Raw genomic sequence first — 24,403 nt, forward strand, 5'->3', positions numbered from 1 at the left:
ATTAGGGAAACTGAGTCAGGACATTAAAAGGGAATTGTGGCACAACAGCCTATCTTCTGATTCTAATCCTGCCCACAAAGGCCCACCTGTAGTTGAGTGTTGATCTCAATGTCAAGAACTAAATTAAATCCAACTTCAGATGCCAACTATATGATTTTGGACAAGTCACCTATCCTCTTCCTCAGTTTCCTTATTTATAAAATGGGGATAATAATAGCACCTACCTCATAGGGATGTTGTGAGGCTCAAATGAGATAACACTTGTAGAGTGCTTAGTCTAACGGTCAGCACATTAAAAACATTTAAGTTTTATTATTATTGAAAACAATTAACTTTGAATACAATAACTACTAATGATTCAATGAATAACCCTTGTAATGCCAGAGAAACTGAGCAAGATAGAGATTAGAAAACAATTTAATATTTTATTTGAAATGGAGAGATTTACTGTGACAAAACGGATCCATGGTTGGTCCCAGGGCTGAATGAGACTACCGTCTCCAAGAATCCAGCCCTGAATGTCCCATAGCAAGATTCTTTTATAGGGTTACAAGAACAATGACATACTGGAGGAGGTACCTGGATGGGTATAACCAATAATGACTATAGCCTAAGGTATCTAAGATATCTTATATCTAAGATATAAGATCTTTATCCTAACATTAGGAGGGAATGGTTATGTTGTGCCACAATTCTCTTTTAATTCCCGGACCCAGTTTCCCTTATTGTCCTATTCAATAACTCTGCCTCAGGTTATAACCATTCCCTTTTAATGTTAGGATAAAGGTCTTATATCTTAGACCTTAAACTATATTTATTCCCTCTTAATGTTTGATGGAATAAAGGTCTGTATCCATTTTAGAAATTATTAGAATATTAGGAGCCTCTCCAGTACTTCCCATTATGTCATCCTAGGTGCCTCCCCCCAGTTAGGTCAATCCCAACCAGGTTTCCTTTCCCCATTATGTTATTGTTCTTGTTACCCTGTAAAAAAATGCTGTCTCCGATATTCAGGGCTGGATTCTTTGAGACAATAGTCTCCCTTCAGCCTTGGAACCAACCATGGATCCATTTGGTCCCAGTAAATCACTCCATTAAATAAATTCTGTATTGAATACTCTCTAATCACTATCTTGCTCAGTTTTTTGGCACTACATTTTGAAGCTCCCCAGCGAGATATTCGCAAATGAGCAGGATTAGAGATAAGAGACTTTCCAGTCTCTGCTTGGGCCTGAGTGGCTGAGTATCTTAATTCTTGGCCTGGAGAGGCTGACCCCCTGAATTTTTTTTTTCCAGAGCCTTCGGGATAAGTTTCCAGTTACAACAGCCTGATTAGACACCGGCTACAGTCTGTCTGCGTACCTTTTGAGGTACCACCTGTTTTGTTGGTATAAGATCTGTATAAGGTCTTATACCTGTTCTGTTCTGTATGCTAGCATCTGGATTCCCAGAATTACGAACTGCTGACGGGCATAAATTCTGGGAGTAGGGTCTTCTGGATGCAGGGGACCCTACCTGGGTGTCTAAGACACATATTTCTGTGTGCCAGTTGGCACAACTCTGGGAATTCCAGAGTATAAGTCTGGGTGTCTTTTTTACAGACACCATCTGGCTAAAAAACAAAACAGCAACAACAAAAACTGCAGGCTCTGTTTGGATTATAGAAAGGCAGACTGGAGTTGACAACCTCCCTCAGGGCTATTCTTTCCAGATAAGCCCCTGATATGTGTTAAATATTTTTGACTGCTGTGCAGTCTATGTGTATTTTGTGTTCTGTGTGATTTGTTTGTCTGCTCTGTTAATTTAAGAGCTCTTGTTAAGTTTAAGAACAATGATCAAATTTTAGAATTGGTTATTTCAATACTGAACTCTAGCTGGAGAAAACATTTGATTAGGAATTGTAGGATATTTTAAATTGTGAAAAAAGAAAATTAGGGTTGCCTGTGCTGGCTAGATTTACTTATCTTTAAGTATAAGATCTTAAAAGAACAATAGCTTGTTAAAATGAAATTCTGTTAACTTGCCTGAAAGAGGTCATGTGTGTCTAATTAGGTAAAGTATGTAGCAAAAAGGATCTAACTTCTAAAGGCTCCAACTCTGGCCAAGTTGGAACTTAAGAGAATTATGGCCACGTGGGGCCAGAGGGAGAGAAAGAAAAACTATGCTGTTTCATTATTTGAAATATGATAGGAGCGGCAGCTAGGTGGCACAGGGGATAGAGCACCAGCCCTGAATTCTGGAGGACCAGAGTTCAAGTCTGGTCTCGGATACTTAACGCTTCCTAGCTGTGTGACCCTGGGCAAGTCACTTAACCCCAACCTCAGGGGGGAAAAATGGCCGGAAAAGCAGTTTTATATTATTGGGAATTTAATGCTGTATTTAGTTTGGTTCAGAGTTTGTTACTTATAGTATAACATTGTAAGTTATGCTTTAAATCCAACTCTGCTGGACATGGGGATTTTATGGAATCTCTCCCCCGCACCCCTCCCATTAATTTCTGTTACTTTAAAGGTTGGGTGGGGTAGGTATCTTTTGTCTTCAAAGGTGAAGATTTAAACTAGCCTCTCCTCCCTTCTCCCCCCCCCCCCCCCCCCAGCTACTTCGGGTATGGAACATCTAGTTACCCTGGAGTGAAGTTTAGTTCCACTTCCCTCCCTTCTGCCTCTTAGGAGGAATCCTTTCCTGCCCCCTCCCTCTAAACTGTTCCAGCTGTTTTCTATTAAGTTGTAGCCACCTTGTTCTTGGCTAAAAGGAGCAAACTGATCCTTGTAAATATAAGGTTATGATATATATCTGTTTAGGATTTATCTGAAACTTTGGTTATTAGAAGTTAATGAAACTTGTTATTGGAGGATAAATTTCTTGGGATTTGTATATGTTTTCCCCTTTTGTAACTGATTTCTATAATCAATAATGGTCAATAAGAAACTGTTAATGCAATTCAATTATGTCATACCTTGCTGTTTCCAATCCAGTTATCTGTAATCATTATATCCTAAATACTTGAGCAAATAAGTATTTAGTCTGGTCATCTATCTATTACTAGATATTACTAGATCTGTTACAGGTTTTGTTTTGTTTGTTTGTTTGTTTTAAGTTTATAACTAATGAGAAGCCACAGTCCTTGTGGCAGTCCTTGTGGACCAGTTTTTCTATCTCAGACTGTTCTAACTTTTGTTAGATTTATTTTTGTTTCTAGATTTGGTCGAATTACAGATACTGACTTGCTTCTGGGACCTAGATTGAGCTTTGATTATCGGCAGTCCACATTATACCCATCCCCCTCCATGGATTGGAGTTTTTGAGAAAACTGCTCCTGATTAATTTGGACTGATATGGGGGAGTGGGAAAGTGTTTAAATTGTTAAAACTATTACTGTATTTAAGACTTGGGATGGAAATTGTTAAACTTGCTGTTATATTTGAGGGAATTTTAGTCTGTTATGTATATGTATAGGAATTTTGATTTGCTCTTGGGATTTATATATGGAATGGTTATTTGATAATTCATTTCTGTAAGAAAAAAAGAAATTGGGGAAATTGGTGTAGGCACTTTTGCCCTACCCCCTATCTCACTAGTTCAGATTGAATTGGACATCCTTAAATTTACTGGACTATGATTTGCTGGTTATGCTTTAACTTTGAATCCCTTATTCTGTTGAATTGCCCTAGCAGACTCAGTTTTTTCAGAAACAGCCAGAAGTCAGACATCTGGCAGTCTCTCTGATCTGTTTTTCCACTCCTGTAACTCCAGTTCCTTAATTAGTTTTTCAGCGTTCTCAAAGAATCTTGCCGCAGTTTGATATCGGGCCTCTAAAAGTTTGGGGTTGCTTGCCTTGGTCTAACTGCATACACTGCTCAGAAATCTGGATACTAGTAGAAGCTCCTGTTCCATTGAGGGGACAGATGGGGCTACTCCAGGCCCCACTTTTCCCCCTAGGACTTGGAGTGCACCTCTTAGGATGGGCAGCGAATTTAGGACTGTCTTGAGCCCTGATGCTCTATAAGCAGAGGCTGAGTTAAATGCACAAATGACCACAGACCTAACTCACAGTGAACGGTCCATATGCTCCCCAACTGCAGAGGACCTACATGATTGCAAGGAGGAACTTAGTGTATTGCTGATTAACTCTGGGATTATCAGGCAGAGACTTGTCTTTGCCATAAGTCATTGTTCTAGCTTTATTTTAGTTTTTATTTGGTTTATTTACTTCACATAGGTTTGGTCAAAATTATGGGGCTAAGACCTTCTAGAGAAAGGTAATTCAAAGATTTGAATAGTAAGAAGAGAGTGTGGAATGTTGTGCCACAGTTCTCTTTTAAAGTCCTGATCCAGTTTCCCTAATTGTCCAATTCTGTTACTCTGCCTCAGGTTATAACCATTCCCTCTGAATGTTAGGATAAAGGTCTTATATCTCAGACCTTAGGCTATACTTATTCCCTCTTAATGTTTGATGGAATAAAGGTCTTTATCCATTTTAGATATCAGAATTATCTGGAGCCTCTCCACTACCTCCCTTCTTTATGTCATCCTAGGTGCCTCCCCCCATTATGTTATTGTTCTTGTTACCCTATAAAGAATCTTGTGTATCTGACATTGTTTTTGGATTCTTTGAGATGATAAGTCTAGTTCAGCCCTGGGACTAACCATAGATCCATTTGGTCCCAGGAAATCTCTCCATTTAATAAATTCTGTATTGAATACGTTCTAATTTCGGTCTAGCTCAGTTTCTCCAGTGTTACATTTATAACCTGAGGCAGAGTAACTGAATAGGACAATTAGGGAAACTGGGTCAGGACATTAAAAGAGAACTGTGGTACAACAGTGTATCTTTAGAAATGTAAAAACAAAGCATAGCAATAAAAAGAAACAAATGGATATGACTTTGCCATTAAAAAACTGCATCATTACCATCTTCTTAGCTGCTGTATACTAAGAACAATGGTACCTTCCCTTTGACGTTCAGCTGAAACCTCCTATATGTGTTGTCTCCTTTATTAGAGTGTGAACTTCTTGAGAGCAGAGATGGTTGTATCTTCAGGTCTTTTGGATAGTAAAGCACTCACTAAATTAAAAAAAAAAAAAAACAAACAAACAAATGATAACTTAGAGAAAAAAGTGAATACCTGAAAAAATTACAATAGCCATATCAATGAAGGAATAAATAGACTAAGAAACTCAGTATCAGAAAAAGAAGTGGAACAAGCCATAAATTCCTAATTGAAAAAAAAAGAAAAATCCAGGACTAGAAAGATTTACATGTAATCCTTTAAATTTTAATCTTCAAATCCATCACATATTCAAAGAAAAATTGATCCCGATTCTAAAAAAAAATGTTTGCAATGACAAAAAAGTGCACTCTTCCACTTTCTTTTTATGATACAAATATGATATTGTTCCCTAATGCACAGAAAGGCAAAAAGAGGAAGAAACTATAGAGCAACATTTCTACTGAACCTTGATATATTAAAAAACAAAAACAAAAACAAAAACAAAAACAAAAACAATTAGCAAGTTGCTTAAAACAGTATTTAGAAGTATATCTTGTAACCAGGTAGTGATTTTCTTTTTCTGAAAATGAATTAACTAATTCATTTTTAAATGAATTAACTGATTCATTTTTAAATGAATTTTATGTAATTCAATATGAATTGAAATAAAAACTAATTATTTTATAACAAGAAACTAACTATAATAAACCATATTAGCAATATAAACAATAAAAAACATGTAATTCTGCCAATAGATACTAAAAAAGCTTTTGAGGGAACATTAATTTCTATTAAAAACTGTAGAAATTGTAATGCCAGAGAAACTGAAACAAGATAGAGATGAGAGAATTTTTAATATTTTATTTGGATTTCTGAGAAAGAGAGATTGTGCTGGAGGCATGTTGCCCCCAAGGCTGATGTCTCAAAGCAAATGTGAGTTCTCAATGACATGTATATTACTCTAAGCTCAGGTAGCTAAACAAAGGCAGGGGAGGATTGGAGTCCAAACTCTGGTGAGCAGGGAATCTCTAGGCAGGGACTATTAATCCAGTTCTGACAGGTTGGGGTTAGGATCATACATTCTTACTAACTGGGAATTAAGGAGGTGTTCAGCTAGACCCAGGAAGTCTGAAACTTAAAGTTATAAACAATGCCAATTATGTATCTGAGATAGGACCTCTGGAGTTTTATCTTCTGGAATGTCAGATCTCCACAGCCCTAATAATCTCGTTCTAATGAGCAGAAAAGGGGAACCAGGGAAACTGAGGCAGAACAATAAAAGGGAACTGTAGCACAACAAAACTATGGGAATAAATGTATGTTCCTCACAGGACATGGTGTTCACTTTCATTCAAAAGTATTTTATATAATGAAGAAAAGTTAGAATCTTAATAAAATCAGGAGCAAAACAAGGATATAACCTCCAATATGATCACTACCAATAAAAGGCTTATAAGAAAAAGCTATACACTTTTATAAGCTATAAGAAGAAGAAATTGAGGGAATAAGAATAGGAAAAAAAGAGACATAACTATGTTTTTTTTTTAATTGAATAGTTTTATATAAAGAAAATTAGATAAAAATTAATTAAAATAATAACTAACAAAATTGCAGGACATAAGATGAATTTATGTAAATCTTCAGCATACCTGATGTGGCTTATGTTCTTCCCCAGTCAGGAAGAAGCCCAAATGGCTTCCCAGAGTATCCTTTTTCTATAGAATAATGTGATGTTAATAATGGGAGTCTATTGTTAATTCATCCATTTTATCCTCAATCTAGTCAGCATCTTTAAAGATAGTTACAAACTTTGAGATAACTGTGATGGAAACTTAGCTTTCCCCAATTGTTTTATTATCATAAATTAAGACAGTCATAATGTAACCCCTATAGGACCATAATTGCTTACAAAAAAGAAGTTAGCTTTCCCAGACTATCTTGGTGCATTCCACCTAGTCTTTGCCTGGGAAACCCCTAAGGTCATATTTCCTGTATAAAATAACTGATTATGATGAACTTTTCTAAGTTCTTTTCAGGACTAAGGCCACTATGAGGTTACTCTCTCTTTCCCTCCTTATAGTGCCCATTCCCTCTAATGGTGGCTTTTTCCTTACTCTGACTGATCCTGGTTAATCTTAACTATATGTTCTTCTAACTATTTCATATTTGCCACTCTTGGTCCCTATTTTGCCTCTTATTTTTATCTGTAACCTCTTCTCCTAAATAAATCTGCCTTTTGTCAAAGAGAATGACGATTGTGAATTTGTCATATGTTTATTTCAAACTAGGAACTCCCTAAATCCCATTTTACCTATATTTAACCAACAAAATCTAACAAGAAAGAGAAAATTGTTTAAAATAATGGAATAAGGCAGCTAGTTGGTTTAGTGAGTAGAGCACCAATTCTGAAGTCGGGAAGACCTGAGTTCAAATTTGACCTCGGACATTTAATACCTCCTGGCTGTGTGATCCTTCACAAGTCACTTAACCCCAATTGCCTCGGGGGAAAAAAAGGAAAGGAATTAATCATAGATTGCTTATCTAAGGCTTTGTTCTTCAAAAATCATCTCTCAACCTTTCAAAAGTCCTTGGCACTAGATCTGGCATTCTCACTCACCTGTCTGATTACTCCTTCTCAGTCTCCTTTGGGCTACTTTCCAGATCTGACTTAATAATTTTAGGTGTTCCTCCAAGGTTCTGCCTTGCATTCCTTTCTCTTCTCTCTGTATTTCATTTGGTGATAACATCAGTTTCCATGAATTCAGTAATAATTCTTATTTATGTAGCTCTAAGCTCTGACCTCTAGCCTCACATCTCTAAATTCCTTTGATGAGGTCCTAAATGGTGTCTTAGACCAAGAGAAACTGAAGAATTGATCCCTGAGTCAAGGGGGCAGAAGTCTGATAGAGATCAGTTAAGCTCCCTGGTCCCATCCTTTAGGGAGGTGATCCAGTCCAAAATCAAAAAGTTATGTCAAACTTCTGAGACTCTTCCTACACCCCGTAGAAATCCTTGTCATGTTCCTGAGATTCAATTTTCCCTATAAAATCTAGTTATGGGCCTAGTCATGAGTGCTACCCTCCTTTGAGTCAACTTGCCACTGGCACTCTGACTTGTGGTGTCTTTCTCCTTACCTTTTCCCCCCATGCCATGTGCTATCTCCCCTCACTCCACTCTGCTTCCCAATCCCACTCCTCCTTATACCTAGCTCTTTTAGGGTACTAAGGCCCTTTTCGGATTCAGCCTACCAGCTAAGGGCATACTCCACTTTCATGGGGTACTTCATTTCTACTGGGTAATTGTGAGTTCCACTGAGGAACTTGTCTTGCATATGTTCTCCCACTCTATTTCGTATTTACCATTCCCGGTGTCTATTATATCCCTTCATTTTGTCTATAACATCTTCCCTAAATAAATCTACCTTTTTGCAAAGGGAATGGTCATTGTGAATCCTTCATATGACCAAACCCCAACTTTTGGTGCTAAACTCCACATCATAGGTCACATCACCTTTTATACAGCTTTAAGTAGATGTCATGTAGACATCTTAAACTATACATAACCAAGTCCAAACTAATTTTCTTTTCTTCCCAAATTCTCTTTTCCAAATATTATTCTTATTGCCAACATCATAGCCATCCTCCAAACTACCCAGTCTGGCAAACTATTATGCTGACCTCCTTACTCTTTTAAGTCCCCCTTCCCCCCGGACCCTCATATCCACTCAGTTACCAAGTCTTGTTGAATCTACATTAATTACATCTCCTTTGTGTGCTCTTCTCTCCTATTCTGAATCCAACCTGCTACTAGTTATCATTTCAAGCTTGCAGTAGCCTACTGGTTGATCTCCTTCCTCAAATCACAGTCCACATTTACTCATCTTTCAAATTGATTTTCCTAAAGTTCTATTCCTTAAAAAGGTGTGTGTCATTGACAGGCAGCTTGGTAGTGCAGATGTAGTGTGCTGGGACAAGAGTCAGAAAAAGTTCAAATTTGTCCTCAGACCACTTGTGTGATCCTGAACAAGTCACCTAACATCACTCTGCCTCAGTTTTATCAACTGCAAATTGGGAATCATAATAGCATCTAGCAGTTATAAAGATCCAATTAGATGGTTAAGTTCTTAGCACAGGGCCTAGACCAAATTAAGTGCTTAAATAAATGTTTACTCCATTCTATGGCACCCCTACCTTCTATTCAACAAATTCCAGAACTGCTTATATAGATCAAATATAAAACATCTGTTTGGCTTTTAACGTCCTTTCTAACTTGGTTTCCTCCTCTACTTCTGCTCTTTTTATGCTTTCTTGACTCTAGACATTTTCATTGAGAACTGTCCCACCTCTTTATTTCCACCTTCCGGCTTTCTTCAGGTTTCAGAGAAAACCCTATCTTCTGCAAGAAACTTTTCTGGGTGCTCATTAAATTTAGTCCCTTCCCTCTAAGATTATCTCATATGAATGTGTGTGTTGTGTATGTTGTTTATGTGCTGTCCTCTTAAGAGCAATGACAATTCTTTGCTCTATTCTGGGGGGAGGGGTGGGGAGAGAGAAGACCCAAAATCCACCTACAAAACAAGGCAACAAACATTTATTAAGGAACTACTATGTGCCAGGCACTCTGTTGATAACTGAATACACATAAGAAAAAGTTCCTGCTTTCAAGGAGCTTACAATCTAATGGGAGAAGACATGCTATGGAAGAAAGCTAAAGAGGGGGAAGAAGGGTAGCAGCCAGAGGGGGCGGGTAGGGGGTATGATGATGGTGGAGGCAAACCAAACAAGATAACTGGTAGGAAATGAAGAGCTGGCTGCAATTCTGAGCCTTATTGTCCTGACTTGGTTTCCCTAATGGTCCTGCCTCAATTTCCCCGAATTATTTTGCCTCAATCCCTCTGGTTGCAACTCTCCTTTTCTGCCCATTAGAACTGAGATCTGCGGAGATCTGGCATTTCAGAAGATAAAACTCCAGATGTCCTATCTCAGATACCTAATTGGTATCCTCTGAGTTTCAGACTTTCTGTCTCTAGCTGGATACCTCCTTAATTCCCAGTTAGTAAGAATTTATGGTCCTATCACCCAGCCTGGCACAACAGGATTGATGGTCCCAGCCTGGAGATTCTTGCTCACTAGAGTTTGGATTCCATCCCCCTTTGTGTATCTGAACTGAGAGTCATATATATGTCACTGAGAACTCATATTTGATGCTGGGTGCCTTGGACATCAGCCCTGGAGGCAACATGACCCCAGCACAATCTCTCCTCTCAGAAATCCAAATAAAATATTAAAAACTCTCTAATCTCTATCTTGCCTCAGTTTCTCTGGCATTACAGTTAAAGCAAGTGAAGGAGATGATGATGGGGTTGAAAGCATGCGGAGCACCCGGTGGGAAAAACCTGATAGGTTTTGTAATACCTTAGTTTCTCTGAATTGTAATACCTTAGTTTCCTTGCCTCAGTTTCCCTAAATTGTTCTGCCTCAGTTTTCCTTGTAGCCACCCCCAACCCCCCTTCCTAACCATTAAGACTGAGAGAATTAGGGCCTCGAAGCTCTGGCCACTCTCACATTCCAGAGTCATAAAACTCCAGATGGCTTATCTCAAATGCCCCCATGGTATTCACTATCTTTTTGGCCTTCGGCTACCTTCCTGACCCCCCAACCCTGTCAGAATTAAAAAGTTATGGCCCTTCCTGGAATTTTCAATCACCCAGTGCTCTGCTCCCTCTCCCCCACCCCCACCCCCCCTTGCCTAAACAAAGGAATATAAAAGTCTGGAATTATGTGCTGGGGGGTAGATGCTTTCAGACAAGAGTCCCATTCAGATGGCTGGGGGCCAGACATGAGTCCTGTTCGGCCGCTAGTCCAGATTCTCCACTTTTAAAATACTAAAAACTTAATCTCTGTCTTACCTCAGTTTCTCCCAACATTACAGGTTTTCCTTTAGGTGGTTACTAAAACATTGATGACTTGAAATAACTATGTTGAGCCAATTAGGCCTGGAAATTGAGAAAAAAAAAAAAAAAAAAAAAGCTCTGACCACCTTTACATTATCATTGTGTCAAACTCCAGGTGCATTATCTTGATCCTAGCTAGGATAAATCCCCCTCCTTTTGAGTATTGCTTCTAGACCCAATGAATGTCTCCGGTCCTCCACTTTCTTATCTTGACCCCTATCTGTTATGGGCCAGAACTTGAAACAAGGTGCTAAATCACTGATAGAGACAATGCTTATGTACTTAGGAAGGAGTTCACACCTTTAGAGAGCTTGTATGAGGAGGAGATCACAAGTCAAGGAGATTCACAAGTTGGGCAGAACTATAAGAAAGCAGCTCTCAGGGTCAGACCCACAAGCCCATAGAAACCCACAAGCCCACTCTCTGGGAGGAGGAGTCAAGATTTACTCCAATTTCAATCTTTGTACTGACTGGAGATATTTGACAAGAATGGGAATCAAGGAGAGAGATGGGCCTCAAAGAAAGCTAACCAGGCCCAGGAAAAGACACAAGACTTTGGAGGAGAAAATAAAGGATCTAGACTTTCACTCCTGGCTGCATTTTGGGATTATTGAACAGAACTGAAAGTTAGGCTGCCTCCAGAAGCTCCCCAAGAAACCTGCACCCAGAGAACATTATATTTTAGAGAAGAGAACATTACACCTATCCTGTCAGGATTAAGTTATTATCCTTTCCAGGAATTATGGCTTGTCTGTCCTCCCAGTTTCCTTACCCCCCTTATCTGCCTTTGTTTCCCCTATAAGCTTATATATTCAGGTTATATATTCTGTTTGCAAACCCTAGTTAGCTCAAAACTTATGAGGCAGGTTACCTGCCTCGGTTTATCTGGACCAACTGCTTTGCACAAGAGTCCCATGCAATCAGCAAGCTTAAATTTGACTGTTAAGATTAAAAACCAATCCCCCAACCAAAAATTAAACTTGAAATACAAAAATTAAAAGGAGAAATCAATAATATTGAAAGTAAAAAAAACTATTGAATTAATAAATAAAACCAAGAGTTGGTTTTATGAAAAAGCAATAAAATAGATAAACCTTTGGTAAATCTGATCAGAAAAAAGAAAGAGGAAAATCAAATTGTTAGTCTTACAAATGAAAAGGGGGATATTTCCACCAATGAAGAGGAAATTAGAGAAATAATAAGGAGTTACTTTGCCCAACTTTATGCCAATAAATTTGATAACTTAAGTGAAATGGATGACTTCCTCCAAAAATATAGGCTCCCTAGATTAACAGAGGAGGAGATAAATTGCTTAAATAGTCCCATTTCAGAAAAAGAAATAGAACAAGCTATTAATAAACTCCCCAGGAAAAAATCCCCAGGACCAGATGGATTTACATGTGAATTCTACCAAACATTTAAAGAACAATTAGCCCCAATGCTATATAAACTATTTGAAAAAATAGGGGATGAAGGAGTCCTACCAAACTCCTTTTATGACACAGACATGGTACTGATACCTAAACCAGGTCGATCGAAAACTGAGAAAGAAAATTATAGACCAATTTCCTTAATGAATATTGATGATAAAATCTTAAATAAGATATTAGCAAAAAGACTTCAGAAAATCATCCCCAGGATAATACACTATGATCAAGTAGGATTTATACCAGGAATGCAGGGCTGGTTTAATATTAGGAAAACTATTAGTATAATTGACTATATTAATAATCAAATTAATAAAAACCATATGATCATCTCAATAGATGCAGAAAAAGCATTTGACAAAATCCAACATCCATTCCTACTAAAAACTCTTGAGAGTATAGGAATAAATGGACTATTCCTTAGAATAATCAAGAGCATATATTTATGACCATCAGTAAGCATAATATGCAATAGAAATAAACTGCAACCTTTCCCAGTAAGATCAGGAGTGAAACAAGGTTGCCCACTATCACCATTACTATTCAATATAGTACTAGAAACGCTAGCCTCGACAATAAGAGCCAAGAAAGAGATTCAAGGAATTAGAGTAGGAAATGAGGAAATCAAACTATCACTCTTTGCAGATGACATGATGGTATACTTAGAGAACCCCAAAGACTCTGCTAAAAAGCTATTAGAATTAGAATCAGAATTTTAGCAAAGTGGCAGGATACAAAATAAATCCACATAAATCCTCAGCATTTTTATATATCACCAACAAAATGCAACAGCAAGAGATACAAAGAGAAATTCCATTCCAAACAAATGTTGAGAGCATAAAGTATTTGGGAATCCATCTACCAAAGAATAGTCAGGAATTATATGAGAAAAATTACAAAACACTTGCCACAAAAATAAAGTCAGATTTAAATAATTGGAAAGACATTCAGTGCTCTTGGATAGGCCAAGCGAATATAATAAAGATGACAATACTCCCCAAACTAATCTATTTATTTAGTGCTATACCAATCAGACTCCCAAGAAACTATTTTAATGACCTAGAAAAAATAACAACAAAATTCATATGGAAGAATAAAAGGTTGAGAATTGCAAGGGAATTAATGAAAAAAAAGTCAGAGGAAGGTGGTCTAAGTGTACCTGATCTAAAGCTATATTATATAGCAGCAGTCACCAAAACCATTTGGTATTGGCTAAGAAATAGACCTGTAGATCAGTGGAACAGATACAAAGGACAAAAAAGGGTACATCTATAGCAATCTAGTCTTTGACAAACCCAAAGATACAAACATTAGGGATAAAAATTCATTATTTGGAAAAAACTGTTGAGAAAACTGGAAATTAGTATGTCAGAAACTAGGCATGGACCCACATTTAACACCACATACTAAGATTAGATCAAAATGGGTCCAAGATTTAGGCATAAAGAACGAAATCATAAATAAATTGGAGGAACATGGGATGGTTTACCTCTCAGACTTGTGGAGGAGGAAGGAGTTTGTGTCCAAGGGAGAACTAGAGACCATTATTGATCACAAAATAGAAAATTTTGATTACACCAAATTAAAAATTTTCTGCACAAACAAAACTAATGCAAACAAGATTAGAAGGGAAGTAACAAATTGGGAAAACATTTTTACAGTTAAAGGTTCTGATAAAGGCCTCATCTCCAAAATATACAGAGACTTAAATTTATAAGAAATCAAGCCATTCTCCAATTGATAAATGGTCAAAGGATATGAACAGACAATTTTCAGATGATGAAATTAAAACTATTTCCACTCATATGAAAGAGTGTTCCAAATCACTATTGATCAGAGAAATGCAAATTAAGACAACTCTGAGATATCATTACACACCTGTCAGATTGGCTAAGATGACAAGAACAAATAATGATGAATGTTGGAGGGGCTGTGGAAAAACTGGGACACTGATGCATGTGAAAGAAACCAACCATTCTGGAGAGCAATCTGGAATTATGCCCAAAAAGTTATCAAAATGTGCATACCCTTTGACTCAGCCGTACTACTCCTGGGCTTATATCCCAAGGAAATACTAAAGAAGGGAAAGGGACCTGTATGTGCCAAAATGTTTGTGGCAGCTCTTTTTGTAGTAGCTAGAAACTGGAAGATGAATGGATGTCCATCAATTGGAGAATGGTTGGGTAAATTATGGTATATGAATGTTATGGAATATTATTGCTCTGTAAGAAATGACCAGCAGGAGGAATACAGAGAGGTTTGGAGAGACTTACATGAACTGATGCTGAGTGAAATAAATAGAACCAGAAGATCTCTGTACACTTCAATGTTGTATGAAGATGTATTCTGATGGAAGTGGATATCTCCAACATAAAGAAGATCCAACTCACTTCCAGTTGATCAATGATGGACAGAAATAACTACACCCAGAGAAGGAACACTGGGAAGCGAATGTAAATTGTTAGCACTACTGTCTATCTACCCAAGTTACTTATACCTTCGGAATCTAATACTTAATGTGCAACAAGAAAATGGTATTTACACACATATATTGTATCTGGGTTATATTGTAACATATGTAAAATGTATGGGATTGCCTGTCATCTGGGGGAGGGAGTGGAGGGAGGGGGGGATAATTTGGAAAGATGAATACAAGGGATAATATTATAAAAAAAATTACTCATGCATATATACTGTGGGGAAAAAAAATTCTAAATAAAAAAAAAAAAGATTAAAAACCAATCTCTGCTTGCCTCAGTTTCTCTGGTATCACAACTACAGAAGTTTAAATATATATATATATATAATTGAAAAACACTATTTGACAAAGATTAAATTAAAATTAAAGTTAAATCACAAATATTTGGAAAAATATTAAATGCTCACAAGTAAAATTGACAAAATAAAAACTAAAATACATGCTAAATTAGTTTATTTGGTGCTGTACCAAACTTAAAATATTTTGTATACCCAGCGTGAAAAAAACAACAAAAAATTCCCAAGAGGAACAAAAGAAATCTAGAACACACAAGGGTAATAATGGAAAAAGAGGGGAAAAAAGGAGTTGAATACTACCAGTTCTCATCAGTTTATTTAACCCAACTGTACTAATAAGCAATAATCATGTAAATGAGTTGGTACTTTTTTTAAAAAGAGAGAGCAGTTGATCAGGAGCAATGGGAGAGCAGCACACAGAAGGGAATGATTAAGAAGTTGATAAATCCAAAGACCCCAGTTATTGAGGGAAGGACTTATTTGATAAAAACTACTAGAAAATAGGATATTAATCTGACATAAAGTAGGGTTAGAACGATGCCTTGTAGCATATAGTAAGAAAAACTACAAATGGTTCATGGCTGTCAAGTTAGAGGAGAATGGAAGAAAACAGCTTTCATTTCTACATTATATATGGGGAAAGATTTCATGACTAATTAGGCAATAAAATCACAAAATAAAATAAAAAATTCTGATTATATAAGATTAAAAATTTTTGTATAAACAAATCTAATGCCATAAAAATTAGAAGGAAATGAGTATGTGGGAAATTATTTTTGAAACAAGTTTCTCTGCTAAAGATATCATTTCCAAAATGGATTCAGATGTACATTTTATAAGATTAAGAGCCATTAGATACCTAGGAATACAATCCATTGGCAATCATATTTAAATTAGTAAGAGAATTAATGCAAATATGAGATTGTATGTCACACTGATGAGACTAGCAAAGATAACAAATTTGGAAAATGATAAGTGTTAGGGGGACTACGGGAAAAGAAGTATACACATTCACACTGTTGGAAAAACTGTTGAATTGGATCAGAGATTCTGGAATGAATGCGAAATTAGGCTGGATATGATAAATGTGGAAATATGTTTAGAAGAATTGCACATGTTTAACCTATATTGGATTACTAGCTGTCTAGGGGAGAGGGGAGGAAGAAAAATTTGGAACACAAGGTTTTGAAAGCATGAATTTTGAAAAGTGTCTTTGCATATATTTATTTTAAAAAAGAAATTAGGCTAGAAAATTATCTTTAAACTGTTTATATACTTTGACTCAACTATACTACTACAAGATTGTACAGGGTCTTGAGGGAGGACTAACCTCTCTGCTGTGAGGGCTTGTCCATCCTTGTTCATCCATCTCTTGATGTCCAACTGGTCACTGAACTTCTACCTGTGGCTCCAAGAAACTGTAGCATATTTCAGCAGATGGGCTAAACTAGGTTGAAGTTAATTGATAGGCTTCAAAGCATGTGAAAACATTTTGTTTCAGTGGCTATGAAGGTGGCTGAAGCAGATGTTTAGAGCTTGGTCAGACATCAAAGGCTTCAAGGAAGGTTGTCCATTTCATCCCAGGCCATTACCAGTCTTGACATTTGTCCTGTTATTGGACTTTGATGACTCTGGAAGAAAGAGTGAAGATGATGACTGTGCAACTCGGCCTAACAAATTCAATTCATAAATAAGTGATCACCCTATATGGTCCTCTTCAAAAAGGGATTCCTAAATCTATATAATCCCTCACCAAAAGAAAAAGGATCCACATGTAAATAAATTTTTATAGCAGAGTAGTCAAAAATTGGAAAGTTAGGTGCTCTTCTCATATTAGGAAATGGCTAAACAAATTGTAGTCTGTGAAGGTAATAGCATGTTATTGGGCCATAAAAATAATATAATGGACAATTTTAGTGGGAATTGGGACAAACCTCTATGAATTGCCATGTAAGGAAATAACAAGAATTTGTGCTACTTAAGAAATTATAAAGAAAAACATCTTTGAAAGATTTTAGAATTCAGGAACACAATAAATTGCAAAAGAATGAAGATGAAATACATCACACATCTCTAGCCAGAGAGGCGAAATTTAAAATGCAGGAGACATACATTTTTTTTTTTTAATCCCTTTATAGTTATGTGCTGAAGGGTTTAAAAAATTTTTTTGTCCAGTGTGGGAAGTTGGTTTGTCAGATGAAGAATAATGAGAGCAGAAAATTAAAAAAAAAAAAAAAAAACTACCCTAAGGGGGGAAAAAAAATTCTGTTCATATCCTTTGACCTTTTATTAAAGGGTTTATTTAATGTGTTTATAATATAACCTTTTTTATTTAAGTAATATATGGCAAGATCATGGTAATAGGAGATATTAGTATATACACCTACATTCTGGCAAACTTTTTTTCCCCCCCAGCAGTTTTCATTAAATATTGCCTCATTACTTCAATAGTTGAAGTATTTGGATTTATTCTACAAAAGACAAGGTTCATTTTTATCTTTTTGTAGTACATCTGATCTTTCCTATAGATCATCTCTATTTTTAAACCATTATGAAATCATTGTGATGATTAGCTGAATATTAAAGTTTGAGGAACGATATTCCTAAAACTCCCTAGTTTCCCCCCAATCTTTTCCTACCTAATGCTATGAAATAATTGTTGGGCAAATCTGAGTGATATAGCATTTAAAAAGTAAATCGATTTAAATAATATTGTCATTTTTATTATATCATTTCAGTCTATAACAACATTTCAATATTCAGGACTATTTCCACAAGGAATAGTTTGTAGTTACATTAATCATAATGGAAATGATGGTAGTATTGATTATGGATATCCTTGTTAATCCATTTTATCCCAATTTACATATAAAGCCATCCCTTGGTTTTAGATGTTATTTATCTGACATTATATATTATAAGCTATATAAGAAATATTATTTATAATAATTAAGGGTCCCTTTATTGTGATATTTACTTGTTTAATGAACATAAATGGAGATTTATTTCATTAAAAGCTTTTCCTGCAGTTATGACTATAATACTGATTTGGGTTGCTAATTATAGATGAATGTAATCTATATTACCAGTAACTTTCTTAATACCTAAACAAACTACATTTCTAACATAAATTCAATCTGGCTAAAATAGTTAATATTATCAGTATATTGATGGACTGATAATTTTTCAAACTTCCCCCAGTGTTCATTAGGAATACGAATCCGTGGTTTGTTTTGACTTTTAAATCCTCACGTTTAGATATGAAAAGTATGTTGGGATCTCTGCTCCTTTTCTCAAATATGAATTAGTTTTGAGAATTGAACTGTACTGAACTTCTTACCCAAATGGATTAAATAATATAAGTGATGAGACAAAGGAAAAGAACCGGAAGAACCTGTATGGAAAATAAAGAGAACCGGGAGTTCAGGCGGGACTCAGGGGATTATCAGGTTTTTTTTTTTTCCCGTAATGGAAAGGGAGGATTGAATTTGCCCTAGGGAGGTTTCATAACCCCAAAGGACTTGTGAGGAGCATGCGCGTCGAAGCTGCGGGTGTCCGGGATGGAGGGCGGAGAGTAAGCAAGCAAAGGGGAGCCAGAGTTGCCAGGCAAAGGTCCAGGGAAAGTTTAAAGGACGGCAAGCGCTGAAGGTGTTTTTCCGCCGCCTTTGAGTGCCTCGGTCCGGGGGCGTGCGGGGAAGAGGTGGGCTTCCAAGTTTTTGGGCGAGCAAGGAAGCGGGGCAGACGTGTGGGTGAGAGCGAGCAACTTTTAAAGGACTTTTGGCGCGAGACAGCTCCTTCGCGAGAAAAGGTGGGTGGCTCTGAAAAGAGCCTTTGTTTCGGGGCGGGGGCGGCGCGAGCGACTCCGGAGGCAGACCCGCTTACTTGGAGCTGGTGTACTTGGTGACGGCCTTGGTGCCCTCCGACACGGCGTGCTTGGCCAGCTCCCCGGGCAGCAGCAGGCGCACGGCCGTCTGGATCTCCCGGGAAGTGATGGTGGAGCGCTTGTTGTAGTGCGCCAGGCGGGAAGCCTCGCCGGCGATGCGCTCGAAGATGTCGTTGACGAAGGAGTTCATGATGCCCATGGCCTTGGAGGAGATGCCGGTGTCGGGGTGGACCTGCTTCAGCACCTTGTAGACGTAGATGGAGTAGCTCTCCTTGCGGCTGCGCTTGCGCTTCTTTCCGTCTTTCTTCTGAGCCTTGGTCACGGCTTTCTTGGAGCCCTTCTTGGGGGCAGGGGCGGACTTGGCCGGCTCGGGCATATCGAGAGGAGGAAAAGAGCCGAAAGGCAGAGAAGCAACGACTGCGAGAAACGAACAACGAAGACCGCCGAGCCGGCCCCCGCTACTTATAGTGCTCACATGCAAATGAAGGCTCGGGCAGAGCTAGGCTCCGATTGGCGGCTTCTCAGGAGTGTCGTCATAGGCGGAGAGGCCGGCCATGTAAATAACGGAATCCGAGGCGAGCCTCCCTAGTGGCCGTTCGGACAAAGACATCGCGCCGACCAATCAGAAGGCTGCGGCGCGCAGTCCCGGCGCAAGCTATAAAAGGCCCCGGCGCGGCGGGCCGAAGCACCAGTGTAGTTTTCCAGTTGGCGATTGACTCAGCTGTGTCGTACTCGCACCACTCCTCGTACTCGTCATGTCTGGCCGCGGAAAGCAGGGTGGCAAGGCTCGTGCCAAGGCCAAGTCTCGGTCTTCCCGGGCCGGCCTGCAGTTCCCCGTAGGCCGTGTGCACCGTCTGCTGCGCAAGGGCAACTACGCCGAGCGCGTCGGCGCCGGCGCCCCCGTTTACATGGCGGCGGTGCTGGAGTACCTGACGGCCGAAATCTTGGAGCTGGCGGGCAACGCCGCCAGGGACAACAAGAAGACGCGTATCATTCCCCGCCACCTCCAGCTCGCCATCCGCAACGACGAGGAGCTCAACAAGCTGCTGGGCAAGGTGACCATCGCCCAGGGCGGCGTGCTGCCCAACATCCAGGCCGTCCTGTTGCCCAAGAAAACCGAGAGCCACCACAAGGCCAAGGGCAAGTAAGCCGACTCGGCTCCCGGGGCCGAAAGGCTCACTCCCGAAACCAACGGCTCTTTTCAGAGCCACCCACCCTGTCAGAGAAAAGGGGCTGTTTCCGAACTTCGGCTTCGTTCCCGATCCCGGTGGCCGCCGGCGCCCGAAAGCGGCGTGATGAGCCGCGTACGTACCCCTTTCCCGTCCCTCAGTTCCGGCACGAACCGGAGTCGCCCCAGTCAATACTCAGCAACCCGAGTACGGGAGGAAAGTCCCCGCTTCCCTTAGCGAGGTCGAGTCAGGACCCCCGTTTCTCTCTCGCTTCACCCAGTTAGCTGATTCCCCTCCCCCCAGTCCGCAAGGCTGTTGGTCACAACGTTCAATGCCACTTTGTCCCGACACATAAGGCGACCAAGTTTTGTCCGGCGCCCCAATGTACTGCACTTGACAGGAACGTCGACCAGTGTGGCCGGCCGACTGCCGTTCTCGGGGCGATGACCCCCAGGGCGTTGGAAGTGACTCGCTAAAGTGCCCGTAGCCCAAACTTTCCCTCGGATAACTCGGGAGCTTCACTCCCGGCCAATCCGCCGCTTAGGCGGGCTTTTCGTTCGCAGTCCTGAGCCCCATACGCAATGGAACCCTGGGAGGGAGGGAGGAACGGGTTGGTGAGGGGAGGAAGAGACGGTGGTGGCGGTGGTGGCAGAGTTTCTGGCTGCTGGAAGTAGCGTCCCGCACCTTTAGGACTACTGTTGTAACTTAACAGGAGGGAGAAGTGGAAATAAAACCGAAGTTCCTGGTCCCTGTGGTCTCGGGAGTGCCGGCCGGTGTTTTTTTAAGCGGGCGTTGGGTGGGTGCCCTGAAAAGCCAAGGGCGTGCCCTGGAGAAGCGCGGGAGGGTCAAGTCGGTGGCCGGCCGCGCAAAAATTCCAGCGAACTGTGGAAAGTTGGGGGAATCCATCGGGCACGGGCACACGTCAGCGCCCCGAACAAACGTCTGAGGTGTTCTTTTCCCGCCGAACAGAGGGAGAGGGCGAACAGGAAAGGGGGAGGTGGGAGAAAGGCAAGGAGACCCAGAGTTTGCGGGGAAGGGACTGCACAACTTTTTCGACGGACTGGTTACCAGAAAAGCCAGTGGTGGGAGAAGGGATGAACAAACGAGATCTACTCAGCGGGCTCAGGTTTTTCCGCGAGGGTCAAGCTGGGGTGGGGGGTGGGGCCGAAGTGAAAGGGCGGAGGAAGAGTGGGGTGGGAGGGGCGTGGGAAGGGTTGAGGGGCGGGGCGGCGGAGAGACGGCAAACCGGGAGGTCCAATGGAAAGGTACTGTTGTAGGTTTCGGCCCCTAGCCAATCGGGTCCCAGCGCGGGAATTTCAAACGCCCTCAGCCCAATCAGGGTGCTTCTGCGTCTATAAAAGGTATAGGCGCGCGCTGGGTTTTCAGTCGTGTTTCTGCTCAGGAGAAGCGCAGCTGTTCCTCTACCGCCATGGCCCGTACCAAGCAGACCGCCCGTAAGTCCACCGGTGGCAAGGCCCCCCGCAAGCAGCTGGCTACCAAGGCTGCCCGTAAGAGCGCTCCGGCCACCGGCGGCGTGAAGAAGCCTCATCGTTACCGGCCCGGCACCGTAGCCCTGCGAGAGATCCGGCGCTACCAGAAGTCCACCGAGCTGCTGATCCGCAAGCTGCCGTTCCAGCGCCTGGTGCGAGAAATCGCCCAGGACTTCAAGACGGACCTGCGCTTCCAGAGCTCGGCCGTGATGGCTCTGCAGGAGGCCAGCGAGGCGTACTTGGTGGGCCTGTTCGAAGACACGAACCTGTGCGCCATTCACGCCAAGAGAGTGACCATCATGCCCAAGGACATTCAGCTGGCCCGCCGCATCCGCGGTGAGCGGGCGTAAGGTGCCGCTTTCCGCCCGTGGAAGTCTACACCCCCAAAGGCTCTTTTCAGAGCCACCCACGATCTCACGAGAGTAGCTGTAATCGCGCCCATTTTTTTTTTTCCTTCCCTCCCTCCCCTAACCTTGCAACTGGCACTTATTTCTGGGTTTCGCTGCATATAGAAATGGAATTCATGGGCCTTCCCTTGGACGGTCAGCGGATTTTCAGGGTTTTGATTCTTGTACAAATGACATGGCAACTTGGCAGGTGGGTCTTTTCGGCGGAAGTAGCCGCGAAACGGCAGCTTCCTCTTGGTCCCTGCTGCTGTCTTGACCCAATGACGAAGGACTGACTCCCGCAAGTGCCCGCGTACTGCGGAGACAGATGGTTAGCTAGTGAATGCGCCGAGGGCGGCGCTGCGTCCAATTCCTTTTGCCCTCCCTGCCCTCCCTGCTGGTTTTACTTGCGCGCACGCACACAAGTCAGGAGTGGAGCATGCACACTGGCAACTAAACGTTTTTTAGTAAACTTCCGATTTGGGGGAGAAAGAGGGGGGAAAGAGCAAAGCAAAACCCCTCTCCTTGTTCAACGCACAGACTTTGGCCAACTGGGCAAGGGAGACAGACGGGGGACGGGACATTTTTTTTTCTTAACACTGCCATCAGCACAAGGAAAACGAGGAGGAGCGAAGAACATTGGGTTGGATGGATATATGCTACTTATTATTAAATAATTTTTACGATATCTTACTTTTATTTGCGAATTTTTTTTTTTTTATTTGCTCATTTAGGTGGGTTTTTTATTTTAATAGGATTGCAATATTTTCTCTAGAAACTGGCGGGGTCGAGAGGTTCAGCTCTTTTCCTGAGGCGAGTGGGTGGCTCTGAAAAGAGCCTTTGGGTGGGTCAAGGTTCGAGCGCTACCTCTCTACTTCTTGGCTGTCGCCTTCTTGCTTTTGGCGGCTTTGGGCTTCGCCGTCTTGGGCTTGGCCACCTTCTTGGCCTTGGCCGCCTTGGGCTTAGCTGGGCTCTTGGCCACCTTCTTGGGCTTGGCCGCCTTGGCCTTCTTCGGGCTCTTGGTCGCCTTCTTGGCGGCCGCCGGCTTCTTGGCTTTCTTCGGGCTCTTCTTCACCGTCTTCTTGGCGCCTGCGGCACCCGTCGCCTTCTTGGGCTTCTTGGCGGCACCGGCAGCCTTCTTGGTCTTGGCCGAGGCCGGCTTCTTGGCCTTAGTCTTCGTGTCGGCCGTCGGGGCCTTCTTGTTCAGCTTGAAAGAGCCCGAGGCGCCGGTGCCCTTGGTCTGCACCAGGGTCCCCTTGCTCACCAGGCTCTTGAGCCCCAGCTTGATGCGGCTGTTGTTCTTGTCCACGTCGTAGCCCGCCGCCGCCAGCGCCTTCTTCAGGGCTGCCAGGGACACGCCATTGCGCTCCTTGGAGGCGCTCACGGCTTTCGTGATCAGCTCCGACACGGGCGGACCCGCGGCCTTGCGCCGCGCTCCCCGGCGGCCGAAGCCCGCTTGCCCTTCTTCTTGGCCGGAGCCTTCTCCGCGGGGGCCGGGGCAGCGGGAGCGGCGGGGGCCGTCTCGGACATGGCAGCGAAGGGACCGTACAGCAGCGACAGCGAGAAGTCACTAGAGGACGCCGCGGACTCGCGAATAAGCGAGCTCCGCGCTGACCCACTTATATATAGGTAAGGGCTGCGCCGTGATTGGTGCGCTGCCCCCAGCCCTCCTCGCCCGTAAGGAAGGAAAATGGCTCCGATCGCTTCCCGGCCTCTGCTGGGGAAGCGTGCAAAAAGCAGAAAATGGAGAAGGGAGGAGGGAGGGGCCACCCGGGGGACGGGAGGCGGGGAGAACGCGAGAGGGAGAAGCCCGCTGCCGGAGAGAAACTCAACCTGCACCCCACCCTCCGCGCCAAGGATTCCAGCCCATAGGAGACGACGCTTTGCTAACCTACGGGGGGGGGGAGGGGGGGACAGGGAGTGGGGGGGGAACAGTTCCTTGTCAATTTTTGGTAGTCTGGACCGAGTTACAGACTCCGTTTCTGGACTAGCAGTGTTCGCGTTTCAGTGGCTGAGGGACAGTTTGGGTTGGGTTTTTTTTTTTTTAATCACTCGACTAGGCTGAGGCCCCTCTCCCACTTCCTCTCCCCTCCCTCGATCGTTTTCCTGAAAGTAGCCCGAGGTTCCTCCACCTTCTGAGCGGGCTGCGTTCTAGAGCTCCGGGGGGGGGGGGGGGGGATTGGAGTGGCTGCCGTGGTCCCCAAACTCGACTAATCTAGAAACTGCTGAGTAGGAACAGTAGAATTCAACTCCGAGGATTTCTGCTCAAGCCGGAGAACGACAGATGCGGTGGGAAAGTGGCCACTTAGGTCTCAATTAGATGACCTGC

The 24,403-nt window shown here is 41.9% G+C and overlaps 4 protein-coding genes across 4 annotated transcripts; 2 read left to right on the forward strand and 2 right to left on the reverse strand.

The window, feature by feature from the left end:
• Positions 1-17,858: 17,858 nt before the first annotated feature.
• LOC141539923 (histone H2B type 2-E) lies at positions 17,859-19,405 on the reverse strand. The gene has a single exon (XM_074263330.1). The coding sequence runs from the start codon at positions 19,403-19,405 to the stop codon at positions 19,025-19,027; it is 381 nt and encodes a 126-aa protein (XP_074119431.1). The 3' UTR covers positions 17,859-19,024.
• A 379-nt stretch (positions 19,406-19,784) lies between these two features.
• On the forward strand, positions 19,785-20,952 carry LOC141539921 (histone H2A type 2-A). The gene has a single exon (XM_074263327.1). The coding sequence runs from the start codon at positions 19,785-19,787 to the stop codon at positions 20,175-20,177; it is 393 nt and encodes a 130-aa protein (XP_074119428.1). The 3' UTR covers positions 20,178-20,952.
• A 618-nt stretch (positions 20,953-21,570) lies between these two features.
• LOC141539926 (histone H3) lies at positions 21,571-22,767 on the forward strand. The gene has a single exon (XM_074263332.1). It carries the CDS (start codon positions 21,628-21,630, stop codon positions 22,036-22,038), a length of 411 nt encoding a protein of 136 aa, XP_074119433.1. The 5' UTR covers positions 21,571-21,627; the 3' UTR covers positions 22,039-22,767.
• On the reverse strand, positions 22,763-23,673 carry LOC141539925 (histone H1.3-like). Its single transcript, XM_074263331.1, is given in 2 exon segments — positions 22,763-23,509; positions 23,512-23,673. Coding segments are annotated over 2 exon segments (657 nt in total). The 5' UTR covers positions 23,605-23,673; the 3' UTR covers positions 22,763-22,945.
• Positions 23,674-24,403: the final 730 nt, after the last annotated feature.

This window comes from Sminthopsis crassicaudata, chromosome 4 (assembly GCF_048593235.1).
Source record: "Sminthopsis crassicaudata isolate SCR6 chromosome 4, ASM4859323v1, whole genome shotgun sequence".
Taxonomy (NCBI): Eukaryota; Metazoa; Chordata; class Mammalia; order Dasyuromorphia; family Dasyuridae; genus Sminthopsis; species Sminthopsis crassicaudata.

Excerpts from the sequence above, each read along its gene's own strand:
- LOC141539923 (XM_074263330.1), bottom strand. The coding sequence starts at position 19,405 with ATGCCCGAGCCGGCCAAGTCCGCCCCTGCCCCCAAGAAGGGCTCCAAG.
- LOC141539921 (XM_074263327.1), top strand. The coding sequence starts at position 19,785 with ATGTCTGGCCGCGGAAAGCAGGGTGGCAAGGCTCGTGCCAAGGCCAAG.
- LOC141539926 (XM_074263332.1), top strand. The coding sequence starts at position 21,628 with ATGGCCCGTACCAAGCAGACCGCCCGTAAGTCCACCGGTGGCAAGGCC.